The 15,375-nt window shown below is 42.2% G+C and overlaps 1 protein-coding gene across 1 annotated transcript; it reads right to left on the bottom strand.

Annotated features, from left to right (window-relative positions):
* Window positions 1-2,693: 2,693 nt before the first annotated feature.
* On the bottom strand, window positions 2,694-4,935 carry LOC117150203 (protein escargot). The gene has a single exon (XM_033316993.1). It carries the CDS (start codon window positions 4,722-4,724, stop codon window positions 3,321-3,323), a length of 1,404 nt encoding a protein of 467 aa, XP_033172884.1. The 5' UTR covers window positions 4,725-4,935; the 3' UTR covers window positions 2,694-3,320.
* Between the last annotated feature and the right edge of the window lie 10,440 nt (window positions 4,936-15,375).

The raw sequence follows: 15,375 nt of genomic DNA, 5'->3' as shown, positions 1-15,375 counted from the left end.
GGGAGGTTCCTCCGCTCGTTTATCTCTGCATATTCATAAAGCTTCGATCTGTTTACCTTTCTGCGTTGCCGTTTGACTTTTAGCTGCTTTATTATGGTGCAGCTCACTTTTTTCTGGCAAAAATCCTCCGTTTTTATCAGTGACACCAAGTGGTGGGATATCGCGGGGGAGGGGGGATTGAATGGGGAGCTGTGGGGTTATGGTTGCCCAAAAGGTGCAGGAGCAGACAGACAGCTGCAGTTGCGAAAAACGTCAGGAAAGTGATATTTGTTTATTGTTAACGAATTGAAGTAAGCGCTGTAAATAGCTGGAAACAGGGTATATCAACTTTAGCATAATATTCAGATTTTAAGTGGAATTAAGCTGGAGTAAATTTATATTTAATTTAAGTCTTAAATAATGTATACTTTTATACTTATTCACGAATTAATATACCATAGTATTTATTTATGAGTGCCATATTCCCAAAGTACCTTCAGAACATAATCCAGCAATAAAATGCCGAGCTAAATACCTATGTAATTTCCAAAACTCCCCGAAAAAGGTAACAAAATCTTGAAACTTAGCAAAATCCTTCGAACGCAGTTCAATGAACCTCACAACCAGATTCATCTATCGGAAATTTTCCCACAAACAAACCGAAGGCACAATATTCATTTGCCATAAATAAGTCACCAAAAAAGCCAGGGTCCCCAAAATCAGTCAAATTGTCGACGGCCTAACCCAAAGATCTTCATCATGGTAACCCCAACTGGACCCGCTACCCACAGTGGAATAGCTAGCCCAAAAAAAATAATAAAAAATAAAAACAGCCCAAAATGCACCGATCAAGCGCGAAATTTGGCACAAATAAAATAAAATAATCAGAAATAAAGACCCAATGGGCTGCTTTTTATATCTATTTTTTGGGTAGGGAGAGGGTCAAGCGAGGCAGTTAGCCTGCCGTTTTGTTGCTGTCCATGTTTTGGGCCATTTTTTATTTCATTTTTCTATTTTTTATTCGCCCGATCTTTGTTATCGAGAGCCCGTAAAAAGCCAGGCGAAGGCACACAAAAGGCCCTAAATGCGCGTCTATTTTGTTACAATTTAAGACGCTTATTAGAAATCGTTTGCAAATTGTTTAGCCAGCTAGCTGGCACGAACGATCGTCGTTTTGGGAGCAGAGCTCCCATCGACGAGCTGCGGCTTTTTTGGGGCGCTGGGGAGACCGGCACTTGGACCCTGTGGATCTGCAGGCTGGGTAACCCGAGACTGGAGCAAGCCGCCGTGGAGGAAGTGGAGCCACGAAATGCGTGCATATTAATTTTCGTATATTTACGTTGGCCCGATCCATCCGATTGGGCTTGGATCCCGCTATGCACTGGAAAAAGTTTAATGCTCATATTCACAATGTTTGAAAAATGTAGTAAGCAAGTTTAAAACAGATGTGCCTGCCATTAACTATGTATATTTAGGTTTTGCTTTGATTATAAAGAGATTAGCAAGTTAAAAATGTATTTTTTCCTGGCCTTTTCGCTCAGTGTAGCCACGTGAAACTTGACTGAGTCTTGTTGCTGCCGTTGCCGTTTGGCTCTAGCTGGTTTTCTAGCTGCCTGATGATCTAATTTGGCAACAATTGTCGTGGTCGTCGATCGCTGATGCCGATGATCGCGGATCGTCGGGGCCCGCAATCCCCATCTCCAAACCCAAACCCATGCCAATCCCGATCCCGATCCCCACACACATGTGTGTGCTATTTGTGGGCCTCTGGAGCAGGCTCTCCTCCGCCTGGCGATCGATTGATCTCGATAATGAGTTTTCGTTTCGTTTCATTTCGTTTGGCTTCAGGAGGACGCACCCATAATTTCGTATGCTCTGTCACCCGAACGATATACCTAGCCGTACGATTATGATTTCCCCGCGCTTTTCCGCTTGGCTGGATGCACTGGTAGGCATCGATCACACTTGATGATCTCCACCAGGCCAAGACTCTATTTTCACTGCTCTCTCATTAAGATCGGTGGGGCTCATGTCTAAATAGGACTTTTTGGCCAGGGCGCGGGCCTACTGAGGCTTGAAGTTTGATTTAGTGACTGCCATTTTGTGCTCGTCGTACGTGCACCGAAATTTAAATATAATTTATGATCCGAGTCTGCCAAAGAAAATGCGCCTTACGTTTGCTTTTCTGGGCGGGCCATAAAATGTCGCGAATGGCTGATTGGTGGGCTCTTATTTTCCAATCCACTCGATTCGATTTGTTTATTTGTTCGGGAAGAAGAACATGATGACCCAATAAAACCACAACTCTGGAAGACCACTCACGATCATTCTAGATTCCATTGAACCTTCTGCCGGAAATAGGAATTGACTTTTAATTGAATGTGGACAATAGAAAAAAATGTGGTCTAAACATCCAAAAGATAAATATTTATAAGATTGTATATACATTTAAATATGAGAAATTTTCCATTAAGAAACCAGAAATGTTCAAAGAATTAAAATAGATCACTGATGATGACAATAACATGTTAAATATGATCGAATTAAAACAGCTTTTTCTATATTATAGGAGTTTCTAATTTAGCCTTACTTTCATAATTAAGCAAATTAGGAAAATAATAGATTTTTTTTTAAGTTTGTGTAGAACGATTTGCACATTATCCTGAAATGAAATAATCCCATAGCCAACCCATTAAATAAAAAAGTTTTAAATGTTTTTTTTTGTATGTAAATAAAATGTATTTTCTTCTTTCTTCGCTTGATGCAATAAATTACTTAGAATTACAAAACATTTTCGTATCAAAATATATGTATGTGTTGTTTGCTTATCTTCACTTAAACTACAGTAGAACATTTTCAATGTGTACGCGAAAAAGTAGTGGTCATATCAAAAATAGTTTACGGTTTCTACAGCTAGGCTAAAAATACTATCGTATAAAATATAGAGATGTATGTCTTGCTTACGATTGTCTGGCGTTTCATTTGTTCAGCTTAGAGTCTACAGTTAGACATAATACATTATGTACAGGATAAATCGAAGAATACTTTACAAAGTTCATCTTTAGGATGTATTATGGGCACACACTCTAAAAAATGGTTCGAGCTATTCAAATTGGTGGTGGTGTTTTCAAAAATGTTGCGGGGTGTGTACAAATTAAAACGTAATTTTTAATTTTCTCTTTTCTGGGAGAAAATGCTGACTAGAAAATAAAAACAAGTGAAATTCTGCTTGAAGTTGTGTGTCTGCACTGGGAGTTTCGGGAACTTGGAGCCGCCTAAGAGAGCTAGGAACTAATTTTTGGTGGAACATGGCTGGGATCTCAGCTATACAATGTATTGCCTTACGGCTCGGCATAGCCGGCGTAGTTGAGTTCGCTGCTGCTGGAGGATCCCGCGCTGCCGCCAGGACATCCGCCCTCTGAATGCTTGGTTAGGAGGGACATCCGCGAGAAGGTCTTCGAGCAACTGGTGCAGGAGTACTTCTTGATGTCGGAGTGGGTCTGCAGATGAGCTCGCAGATTCGAGCGATCTGCAAAGGCCCGGTGGCAATGCTGGCAACTGAAGGGCTTCTCTCCCGTGTGAGTGCGAATGTGTCCTTGCAGGAGCCATGGTCGCGAGAAGGCCTTGCCGCACAGATTGCACTTGCAGGGCAACGTGTGGGTGCGAATGTGCATCTTCAGGGCGCCCAACGAAACATACGTCTTGTCGCAATCCTTGCAGCTGAAGGACTTCTTCACCTGATTACCCTCGGCGGCCGGGCAATGGAACTGCTGATGTTTGGTCAGCCCGGAGAAGGTGGAGTAAGATTTCTGGCAATCCGGGCACTGGTAACGCGGCGGCTGGTTCTTGTCCTTCTTGGCGGAGGCATTCGGGATAGTTTCGGGCGACATATCCCCGCTTTTGGCTGCTGCTTGCTCTCCCGGCTGGCTGGTGTTCAGATTCAAGTTCAGGTTCTTGTGTTTCAGGGATAGATCTTCGGGCAGCGAGGAGCTGCAGCTGGATTCAGGCGTCATCGATCGCATGGAGTAGTAGGAGTTCTCGGAATAAGCCGGCGAGATAGGCGCATGGTGATGATGGGTATAGCCGCCCAAGCTCGGATAGCCGCCCATCGCTGGATAGGGCAGGAAACGGTGCTGCCGCACGCCGATGGGTCTATGGATGATTTCCGATCTCATGGGCGGGGAAACGGAGCTTGCGCGTCCATGAAGGTAGTGATGTGGTGGCGGCGACAGCGAGCCCAGCGAGTCACTCGGGGAACTGGGCGCAATGAGATCGCTACGCAGCGGCGAAATCTGATGACCCGGCTGATTGATGGTCCTGTAGAACTCGGCGGTGTAGGGCGACATGTGGAAGTTCCAGGGATATTTCGGGTAAGTGGGCGTGGGCACAACCACGGAGGCGGCAGCAGCGGCGGCCACAGCTGCGGCAGCAGCTAAAGCCGCAGCCTGGGTCTGATTGGGGTCGGAGTCCACATCCACATCGATGTCCTCGTCCTCCTCCTCGATGTGCTCATCATCTGTGTGATCCACATCCACACCCTCGTCCTCGCAACAATCGCTGACGTTGATCAGCTCCTCGGAGGGATTTTCCTCGAGAATTTCCATTTTCTTGACGCACAAATCCTGCGGCTCATTTGGGGTGTTACTGTGATTTTGAGGCGCCTCGAACTGGTAATTAACTGGGCGCTTTTTTAGCGGGCACTTGCTGTAGTTTTTCTCCACCAACATGTCTTCCACGGTATGCATTTTACTGGCTTTTTATTGATAGTTTACCGGAATTGTTGTAAAAAGTTCTTTATTTTCGTCACTTTGTTTTCAGTGTGTCATGTTCACACAGGCACAATACTCGATCGATGCACAGATACAAAACGCGTGTTCCGTTAAGCAAAGCGGTTGAATATCGGTTATATTTCGGGTATATTGCGTTGGGAGAGCTGGTTATGTGATTCGGTTAGAGTCTGGGAATAACTGAGCGAGTTTGGTGGTGGTGCGGCCTTTTTATACTGCCCCTGCACTCGGCTCATCACACGAAGCTGCCAAAAGAGAGCGCTCTATCGGGCGTTCCGACGAGAGTAAGCATGTTCATTCAGGTAGATGCTTCCACCAATCGCGACACTCGGCTAAACAGGTTTCGTGTTGTTTATGTACGATTGCCTCACGTGCCGAACTCGTACACTTGCACCAATCGAAGCCGCAAACGAAGCGATGCCGTTATATTTGCTCTAGTGTGGGCTATATAGTCAAATATGTTTACCTGTGTGCGCTGTTGCGCTCTCCGCAGCTGCTCTCTCTCTCGTCCTCTCTGCATTTGCATTCAATGCGCAATAAGGAGAGCTATGATCTTACCTAGAAATTTAACTAGAAATTCGAAAACACCCCACTTTTGGAGGATTAGCGAACGAGGGTTTCCTTTTACCTCATTATCATTATCAGGTGCATCATTAGTTGACTTAATAACTGAAACGCAAAAAACATAGTCAGGTACCTAACATAAAATATTAACATTATTAGGACACACGGGGATGCATTAATGAGCAGGTAGGTTTCTGCATCAATAAAAATTTTTTTTTTTTTTTTGTAAGCGAAAGGAGTGAACGTAGTAAATTTGTTTGTAATTTGTTATTGTAAGGAATCAAAATGAAGCAATATTCAATCGATTTTGAGCAAAAAGTTTGACAATTATTGTTTAACTATGGTTTTCCCCGTATGTAAGTAAACGATATTATATTTGTAAACATCTTTATAGCATTACTAATTCCGCGTACCAATATTATTATTGTTTAATTCGTCTTCAAATAATGATAGAAAAATTATTCCATTCGTAAGAATTTTACGGCTTGGATTTGATTCGATTTTGAGGGAAAATAATTACAATTAACGGAGCATGCATAACATTAAAATTTCTCAGAAATACAATAAGGTAAATCTGCAACTAGAATATTTAGAAAGAGGCAAGCTAAAATTCAATACAGAGAAGAGCATTCCCATTCTCTTTAAGCCAGTTGATTCTCTTCACTATCACTGTTTCGTTTCCACTTTGTTTCTGCTCCGCTCTCGAAATTTTCTCTTCGATTTGAAAACCATTTGAGGCGCCAAAGAAGCGATTTAAAAATACTCATATTTATGCGTTTTTGTGATTTGTGGGAGGGAAAGGATCCATGTAGTAGACAACTGGTAAACAATTAAGGAGCACGTCGCGGTCCTCAAGTGGAAACCACCACACACAAGCACGCTCGACACCAAGTGGCAGATGTGTGGCAACAGCACCCAAACAAACAAACAGCGAAAGTGTTCACCCAACAGATAAGATAGTAGGTGTGGCCCCCTCCCATTCCCGACCGCTGTCCAATGGCAGGACATAAATCAAAGGGAAGCAAGCCACGCCAATTCCTGATCACTTACCTGGAATCGCGGCAACACTGAAAACAAATTTATTATTAAGTGAGAAAGTAATTTCTAATAGTTTTGCATAGAAATTAAATACTTAAAATATGGCTTAAGCTTGTAAATAATTATTAATAATTAAACAATTAAGCTGCATGTAATTTCAGCTTGTCAGTATAATGCTTTACTCTTTACAACATCTTTTTTCAGTGTAGAAACCACACACAGTTGGCATTTAACTTAATTAGCGTTCTTATCAAGCATTTGTCCCTGTGGCAGGGCGACTGCTGTGCTCGAGAGGATTCTCATCCAGATGCAGATTGCCCCGTTCCACAGGAATTCCCAGGAAGCAGACTATCCGGGCGCAAGTGCGATCCCACTGAGATTGCCAAACGAGGAACCCAAAAACCGCCAGCATAAATTAATAGATAAACATGTGCAATTCTACAAGACAGGTTCGAGTTTGGCGGGCAGTGATGACCATCTGGATTATTTTTCTTCCAGCCAATTTTACATTTAATCAATACATTTTAATAAATAAATGCGAGTCATTTCTCTAAATATTCATTTTTAAATATAATAATTAGAATTTCATTTATCTATATTGATTCCAAAAATACATTTTAATGAGAATAAAATATAAATTTGATAATAGCTAGTTTTTGAAAGAAAATCCATACCTTTTTTAGCTATTTTGGCCACTATTTGCGGTCTGTGCCACGTCCTCCGATTTACATGCCATGTCCAGGTACTTTGGGCATGGGTATTGAGATCAGCTTGAGTCCCAGGTTCTGGGCATCTGTTATCTTATCGCACGTCGTTGGCTTGGCTGTGGTGGTTATATGGCCACGCTGCCCATGACGTCTCCTCCAATCCACCTTAGAATTCTGGGAGACGGCGGAGTCTCTGTTGCCGTTGTCTCTGCTCGATAGGCTGTTAACAAAGATTTAATGATCTTGTTAACTAATTTTTTTTTCTGGGCTTCGTTCTTGGCGCTGGCCGGAGTAAAAGTGGTCGGGAGTGGGTCGGGCAAGGACCACCCACCGGACACGGCGACTAACCATCCGACCGCTGTGCAAGTTAATTAGTTTGCGTTTGTTGCCGCTCTTAAATCACACTGGAACGGGTTTATTGCGGCCAATTCCACGCCGGCAAGTGAGAGTGGAAATTTCGCTAATTATACAGGTACTACTTAATATAATAAGAAATAAAAAAATATAGAAAACAATACAATCAGAAAAGACCAACAGCTCAGTCAATGTTAACAGATCTTCCTCTAAATCTTTTGTTATATAAATATTGTCTTGTAATTTAGTAACTTAGTATTTAAAACCACTAACTTAATTTCCATATATTCTGCCGCAGATCTGCTAAAAATCAATCACGAAACTTGAAAATAGGTGACCCAAATACGCAAACCGCAGACTTCGTTTCAAAATCGCAGCCAATACGCATCCTTTTGCGCGGCTATAACATTTGGGAAGCGTGTAAAATGGTGATATTTAAGCGATTTTTGGATGTTGCAACATCCCAGACACGATCGGCAACAAAAAAGAAAAAAAAAACCCAGCCAAATTAAACAAAAACAAGACGCAAAAAGAGGCCAAGCCGCAACAGGCTAATCCTATTTTGGCGGCAATGAAAATGGAACAAAAATAATAAAACTTTTTTACGACGAGCTCTAAAAAGCAGAAAGGGTTTCTGGCTTTCAGCGTTCGGAGCTCTCTGTATTTTGATCTTGGTCTGGGGCGAGCAACAAATTATTAACGACATTTTAAATGCAACGCCTCCCGCCTGGTAAAAAAATAAAAAACAAGGTAAAAAGGGCCAGAAACCACAAGTCGCCCGATGACTGGGCCACGATTTCTGGATGGACTTGGACATGGACGTGGACTCCGACTTCCAGCTCGATCCGAGAACTCGACTCCTTGCGGGCTCGACACGAAGATGCGACGCCTTTTAATGAGATTTGTCTGAAGACATGAAAAACTTTTGTAATTCCCCTCTTTTTGCAGGACACACGGCAAAAAGCGACAAAAGTTGGCACTGCAAACAAGTTATTGGGCTAAAATAAAAGTTATGTGTTGTGATCTTGAATTATATTAAAAGTAATACATTTTTAATTTATCTTCTTTCATTATATATCTAAATATATTTTATTGGCTTGAGTTTTTTGTTGAGACTTTAAGGAATAATTTTATTTGCAGTGCATCCATACAAACAGGAATCACTTGCCCCAACGTGTGGCATTAACAAGTGTGCTGCAAGTTGTGCTTTATATTTTATGCTCCGGCTGTTAAAATTGAAAATTACTTTTGCCCCGTTCGGATCTCGAAAACTTGCGAGGCCTACCGCATTTGAAAGCGGAGACAATAATTGCAGCAGGAGAATTACAATCGAGCATTTTTATTATTGCCACAGCAGACTGCGTCACGGATCTGTGGGGATTGGGATCTTCAGTTTGGTTAAGTTTCCAATACCAAACCCAATTCCAGGCGCAATGAAAGTGCGTGTGGCTTGTTGTTGCCCCTTGGGGCTTCTTGTTTAAGGTCTTCTGCAAATGAAAGTTTTCTCTCCATCGATGCTGCAGGACATTATGTTTGATTAACGAAACGCAGCTCGAGTTTTGGGATGTTGTAAATAAAGTTTACAACCTTTAATGCCACCCAGACAACGTAAAAACGAGAAGCAATTGAAATGTCTGAATTATGTTTGCTGAATTATTGATCGGATATTACATACTACATGCATGTAACTAAAACAAGTACTTAATTACGTCAGGAGAAATTTATTTCCATTTCGGAAAACGCAATAAATGTTAAGCAGAAACTTCATGTTAAGGAGCATCGTATAAATTTCCAAAAGTGCCTCTAGATTTCTTAAAATTTCAATATCTGTTATGATTTCGAGGGCTAAAATATTGTAAAAAAGGATTTTTTTGATTTTTTCAATCAGCCTACATCCAGCCAGCCGATCCCCAACTCATTTTAGCCCGCCAAGTAGCCACACACATTATAACAACATTAACTTGCAGCACATCGACTAAGTATAATGCATGCCACGAGCATAATGATGCACTCCCCAAAAACAGCTTGCCAATGACGATGGAGTCGGCGAAAATTATTACATACGGAGCGGGAATTCGGCATGAACATGACGCGCGATGCCACCATAAACCGGGCGATAACCTGGTCCCAAGCCGTGGCCCAAACCATGACCCACTCGATGAGCAGGAGGCGGCAACGGAGCTCCATCCAAAAAAAAGTCCAAAGTATCATATGCAAAAATTGTGGCGCAGGGGGGCGGAGGCAGTCGCTTAATGGCTGTTAGTTGGGACGGCGTGCCTGTGGATGCCTCCTCTCCTAACCAACATGCCCACCACAGTGCCCAAAACTTACACTGGAAAAAATCGAAATTAACTTGAGCATACTAAATATAAGTACTTCCAAATATGGAGCACATTTCTAAAGGTATTTCAAAATCAAGAAAGTTACAGAAACACTTTTGTTCACTTAGTTCATGAAGGGTTTGCTTTTTTTTTTAAATTACTCTTGCTTTTTTCCAGTGCATCTCCATTTGCAATCGCAAAAAATGCACTCCAACGCTATGGTTTCAACCTGTAAAAATGTATAACGACAGCATTACGCTCGTGCCACCAGCTGGAACTGTTTTCTTCATGTTATATTATTTTCTCGCCGGGATGTTGCAACGCCACATGGGACAACGGTACACTCCGCGCAGGTTCAGTTGGGTTCACATAAGCGGCAGCGCTCGATCTGATTTCTGTCACTGCTCCTCCACCCATCGTGCCACGTCCACAGCTGAAGGAATGCTCTTGGACTTACAAAAAAGTAACCTATATTAGCGGGAGTAGCTGGAAATATTTATAATAAGCTGAAAATAATATTATTAAAACAATTTTAAAGAAATAAATTTAAATATTTAGGTTTAAGTAATACTTAACATAGACTTAAAAGTATAACTACGAATTTGTTTATGAAGGCTTTTTAACAAATTACTTGGAAGATTCTCCTTCCGATGTCCACTGTTAACTTGCCCCATAAAATAAACTTTTAATATTGTAATTTAAGCAGTTAGAGGTTTTTGTGGCTCTGCTTTTTGGGCACATGTTCTGTCCTCGATCGTGGAGCTGGTTGGGCTCAACCTGCTCCCCTGCCATCCAAAGTGGCTGGGTTCTCAAAATCACAGCCAGGTGCGGCTCATTCGGGCAGACAAAGGATCCCGGATCGGGGGGATCTCCTATTGCATTCGAGCGAAGCCAGAAATTGTACTTCCAGGCACTTCCAGGCAGATGCCGGGGTGCAATTCAAATTAGTGCTCCGGGGCACTCGGGATGCATTATCCTGTGGCACGGTGATTTATATACCGCCAGGCCGGCGCACGCTTCTTTCTTTTCAATTACTCAACGCTTCCCCAGCTCCCGAATTTCATGGGGATCCCCAGCTACCGTTTCGCCTGTCATGTTTCCTTTTTTCCATTCTATTTTACTTGCTTCTATTTATTCAAATGCAGCGTGCCTCGAGTGGTCGCACTAATGAACAAATCCTTGCAGCCTGAGTCCTCAATATCGAATCCTGAATGGTTTTCCTGGGAAACATCTGCGCATGCGATTGAAGTGGATTCCTGGCTTTGGCAGTGGATAAGTGTGCCGATGTCGGTGCGTTGGTCCCAGTCGGAAATCCAGGATAATGGAAATGGATAGGAAAACTCGCAGGAAAGAGTAGAAAGGTTAGGTACTTTCTCTATTAAATAAATATAAATATTTAAATTGAAACTCTAAGGAAATAAAACTTATTTGACATACTCGAATTTATGATTGACAATATTGATAATATTTTAAATTTTTCATAGGCCTAAATAGTTAGTTGTCTACCCGAGAAGAAAGTGTGGCCACATTTGAGCAGCCCAATCAGCCAACCCATATTTTACTCGCCTTTATCGCGTTTAAGACCTCTCCTTACTTAGGCCAACATCTGTAACCCAATTACGGGTGAGATCTGTGGACCTCCCACGTGCTGGGCTATAAAATAAAACTTCATTCCATTGCGCAGCGAGAAAGACAACTTGTATATTCACCTACAACCCATCAAATTGATGGACATGATTATAGGAGAAAATGAAAGAGGAAAGTGCGACCTTTGGCGCCTCGAAAAGAGTTGAAGACTGAAGCCGGGCGACTGAAGACTGGAGACTGCGGACTGACAGACCGATCCCCAAAATAGGCAGATGCATTGGGCTTTCGGGGCGATAATTGATGAGCTTTTAGCATTGAAGCAGCGGAAAATACAAACTAACGCACTTCAGTCGAGGGCCGCGGCAAAATGATGATCAATCATTTGGCAGGTGCTCCGCGGCGAGGCCAAAGAGGCACCACCATAAAGGCACCACGAAAGGGTTCAATATCCCGGCCCTGCCCTGCTTAACGAGAAACTATTTAACTTGATTTCAACGGTTTGCATTTTTGGTTAAACTGTCAAGTGGCCAGAGAAAAGGGTCCGTTGCTTCGCACAAAAGGATTCGATGGTCGGCGAAGGATTACCGACTTTTATTTGGCCTGCTACGGCCACACCCACGCAAAAGGTGCGTGGTCGGCTGATTTCGAGGGCTGTGAGTGGGCGTGGTTCCTGCTGCTGACCTGGTCGCCGGATTTCGGAGTTGTAGGCCGGTCCCTGTTGGCATCATTATATAATTTGACGAAAGCAATTCGAGGCGAGCATCGAAACAGTTAACGGCTGAAATCAAAGACAGTACAGTGGGCCAGAAAGAAAAAAAATATTATATTTTAGTAACACATTTGTTTGTGTCAGACATTTAATTTTATTAACTAATGAACATAAAGTTTTTTTGTGGCTAATAATGTTTTGATTAGTATTACACCCTTTAACATTTTAATAAAATAGCTTAACACCTTATGACCACTGTCAGTCGGACCAAATGACGGCTTAAATGCCTTGGCAACTTTGCAGCTTGAGCACTGAATTTGTGGCCCAGACTTCTTATTAGTGCTCCAAGATTTATGGCAATTAATAATAGGTATAAAGCAATCGAGAATGGCTGCCACATCCGTTCCCAATCAATTACGAGGGTCCGAAAATTTCTCCGCTGAAAATTATGACAAACTCCATATGTATAAGCCAGATTTATGCTGACAGTTTGTTCGTTTCTAAGCGGGCTTAGAGATTATTTTATCTGGACCACCTAGCCGTTGATGATGTAATCAAGACGAGTAGAGCACCTTGCCAAATCCTGATCTTCGCCAGGGCAGCTGGCATGTGTTCCACAAGCCATCGTCGACATGGCTTCATCTCTTCGGATTTGTCAGCTGTCCATATTCCGCTTTTGTTTGCTGTCGATCTATTCAGAAGTACTCCACCTCCGATCTTTTTGCGAATAATAGACTTGGAGATAGGCATCGCCATATAGCCTAGGCACAGGTTCGTTTTTCGCCTGACTCCTGGTATCTCTTGTTTTGGCAGAACAATGGCAGGAGTGCAGAAGAAAGATGTTCATCACCTGTCCTTGCGGACGAGCAGGCTTCTATTTTTTTTTTTTTGCCTTTGTATGAGGAGATCACAGATTGATCCTTCGAACTGCGGCATTGGCTTGTGCCAGGACATGCAGGGTAGATACTTTTATATATTTGCAGGTTCTGAAACCGCTATATTATTTATTTTCAATATTTGTGAATTGTTCTTGTTATCAACGCACAGGTATATAAGTTGGTGTTTCAAGAGTGGCCACATTGCCTGCGTTCGTGTTTCATCTTAAATGACTTAGAGTTAAATTTTCAACTATTTTTGCCAGTGTAGTACGTGCACAGATGTTCAGGATCCTTTAACCCAGAGCCCACCTGATCAAAAGGCGGGATCGGGCAGCGCTAATGCGCCACCTACTGCTACTGGGAAAACAATGAGGAACAAAGCCATTAGAACGTTGCCATTAGAAAAGGAAAACTGCGCAAAATGCCAGGTCGCATGCTGGGCAGGAAGGCGCTCGCCAAGGATTCATTTCGTGGCAGAGACAGAGGACAAAGGACCTCAATGTGGGACAATGCTAAGCCAAATTGTATGGCTTTCTAACGATGTTGTCAAGCGGCGCGGGCTATGGTTATTCGTTTTCGATCGGTGGTCTGGCCACAGGCAGCTCTAAAAATCGATTCGAAAAGATATATATTTTTAGTTTACTGGCAGATAGCTTATCGTTTAGCACCTGCCTAGCAACATCTTGCTTGCGAGCCCAACCAAATATGTATATTTTTGTATTTTGACTGGGCAAATAACCCATTTTGTGGTAAATATGCTCTTGTCATCGAAAATCACGATCACCTTAGGTAGCGTCCAAACAAAATGGGCAATGGGAATTGTAAATGTTAAATGCTCAAAATTCAGGTGCCCAACGTGTGCGTGTCCAAATGACACTTAAATTATCTAACATTTCGGTTTTCCTGCGGTCGTCGAGCCAATATTTGTTCATAGTCCGCATCTATTTACCTCGTTTTTTTTCTTGCTTTGTGTGGCAACTGCTTAACAAGTGTCTGTTTGGCATTATTTTTATATTCAACTAACCCTTGAGAGTTGAATGTTTCAGATAAGATAATTTCGGTTATCCTTTTTCCTGATATTTTTCGGTAATATTTTTGTTTGGACAGATTGCTCGGGAATATGGATCTTTTTCTAATGTGTTTACATATAGTAAAAGGTTGTTAAATATTGCATGTGTTTGTTTATATCTATATCACGGCTGCATCTAAAAGCGCAATTAATTTCTGATATTGAAAATGTTTGGTCTGAACACAAATTGCGCCCAAAATTCAAAGCAGCTAAGGATCATTGTTCTGCTTCCTTTGCAGATCGGCAACATCTTTATTTTGGATGAAAAGTGTCTCGATAATCATGGGTGTTGCACTCGCATCCCCTTAACTCTATTGTACGCAAATCTGGACCAAATTTATGCAAATTGAAATTCCTGAGCAACACCTGGAAGGCAGAGACAATTGTCCGGATGATGAATGTGCTGCAGGATTGTTTTCCCCTTGTCTTGTATTATTTCTGTTCATTCTTTGCCCAAACAGAACAGGCCAGACTTCTTGGCGCGGCAAGTACGAATCTGTAGCAAAAGGCAAGGTGTCAATTCTGGGAAATCTGCCCAGCGTGCAGACAATGCCCAACTCAGCGGGTTGTCTTCCCCCTCCTCCAGCTCCTCCTCCGCCACTACTGATCCCAGTTGGCCAAGAGACTATGGTTATGGCCATGTCGTTGGTGACAATGGCAATGGCTAGAGGTGAGATCAGGTGAGGCCCAAGTGGCAGCGTTGCTAGCTGGCCATAACGAAGCGCAGACAACATTATTGTCATCGAATGGCAAAAGTAGTCCAGTGGGCTGTGGGAGAATCCTCAAGTAGCGCTCCAATTTACTCCGTCCTCCTCCGGAAATATTCTTCTTCCCACCAGCAATTTGCATTTGCTGCTTTTTCTGCACCGGCCAAGAATCACTTTGTTCGCTCGATTTTGCACTTAGCATTGGTGGGACATTTATTTATCTAGTAAATGCGGATGATTTTGCATAATTTATAAGATCTGGTTTGGCCTTCTTATTCTGTGGCTTTTACTGTTGCTTTTACTTCAAAGAGCCAGTTATATGTAAAATAAAGTGAAATTATTCGACAGCAATATGCTTAAAAATGCAGGGTCCATAATGAGCATAATCAATTTAAAAATATAATAATATTTTCTTGGGATGAGATTTTGATAAGACTCTTAGAGTCTTAGTGTAAGCATATCCTTAAAAATCCTTAAAAATATTTGAAGTGAATTAGAGTTCATAAGAAAGCCATTTGCTGATAGTTATCGCAACAAAAAATCACACTTGTTGCTGTTTTGAAATTAAAAGAAACCTGTAAACAATGAAATTCCTGTGACCTGTTCCCCAGGACAATGCCAAACTCAATGGGGTGTTCTGGGAACGGAAACGTGGTGCTGTAAAAATAAATTAGA

Source organism: Drosophila mauritiana, chromosome 2L (assembly GCF_004382145.1).
Source record: "Drosophila mauritiana strain mau12 chromosome 2L, ASM438214v1, whole genome shotgun sequence".
Classification (NCBI taxonomy): domain Eukaryota; kingdom Metazoa; phylum Arthropoda; class Insecta; order Diptera; family Drosophilidae; genus Drosophila; species Drosophila mauritiana.
Note: the sequence above shows the minus strand (reverse complement) of the source record. Positions and strands in the feature narration are given on the sequence as shown.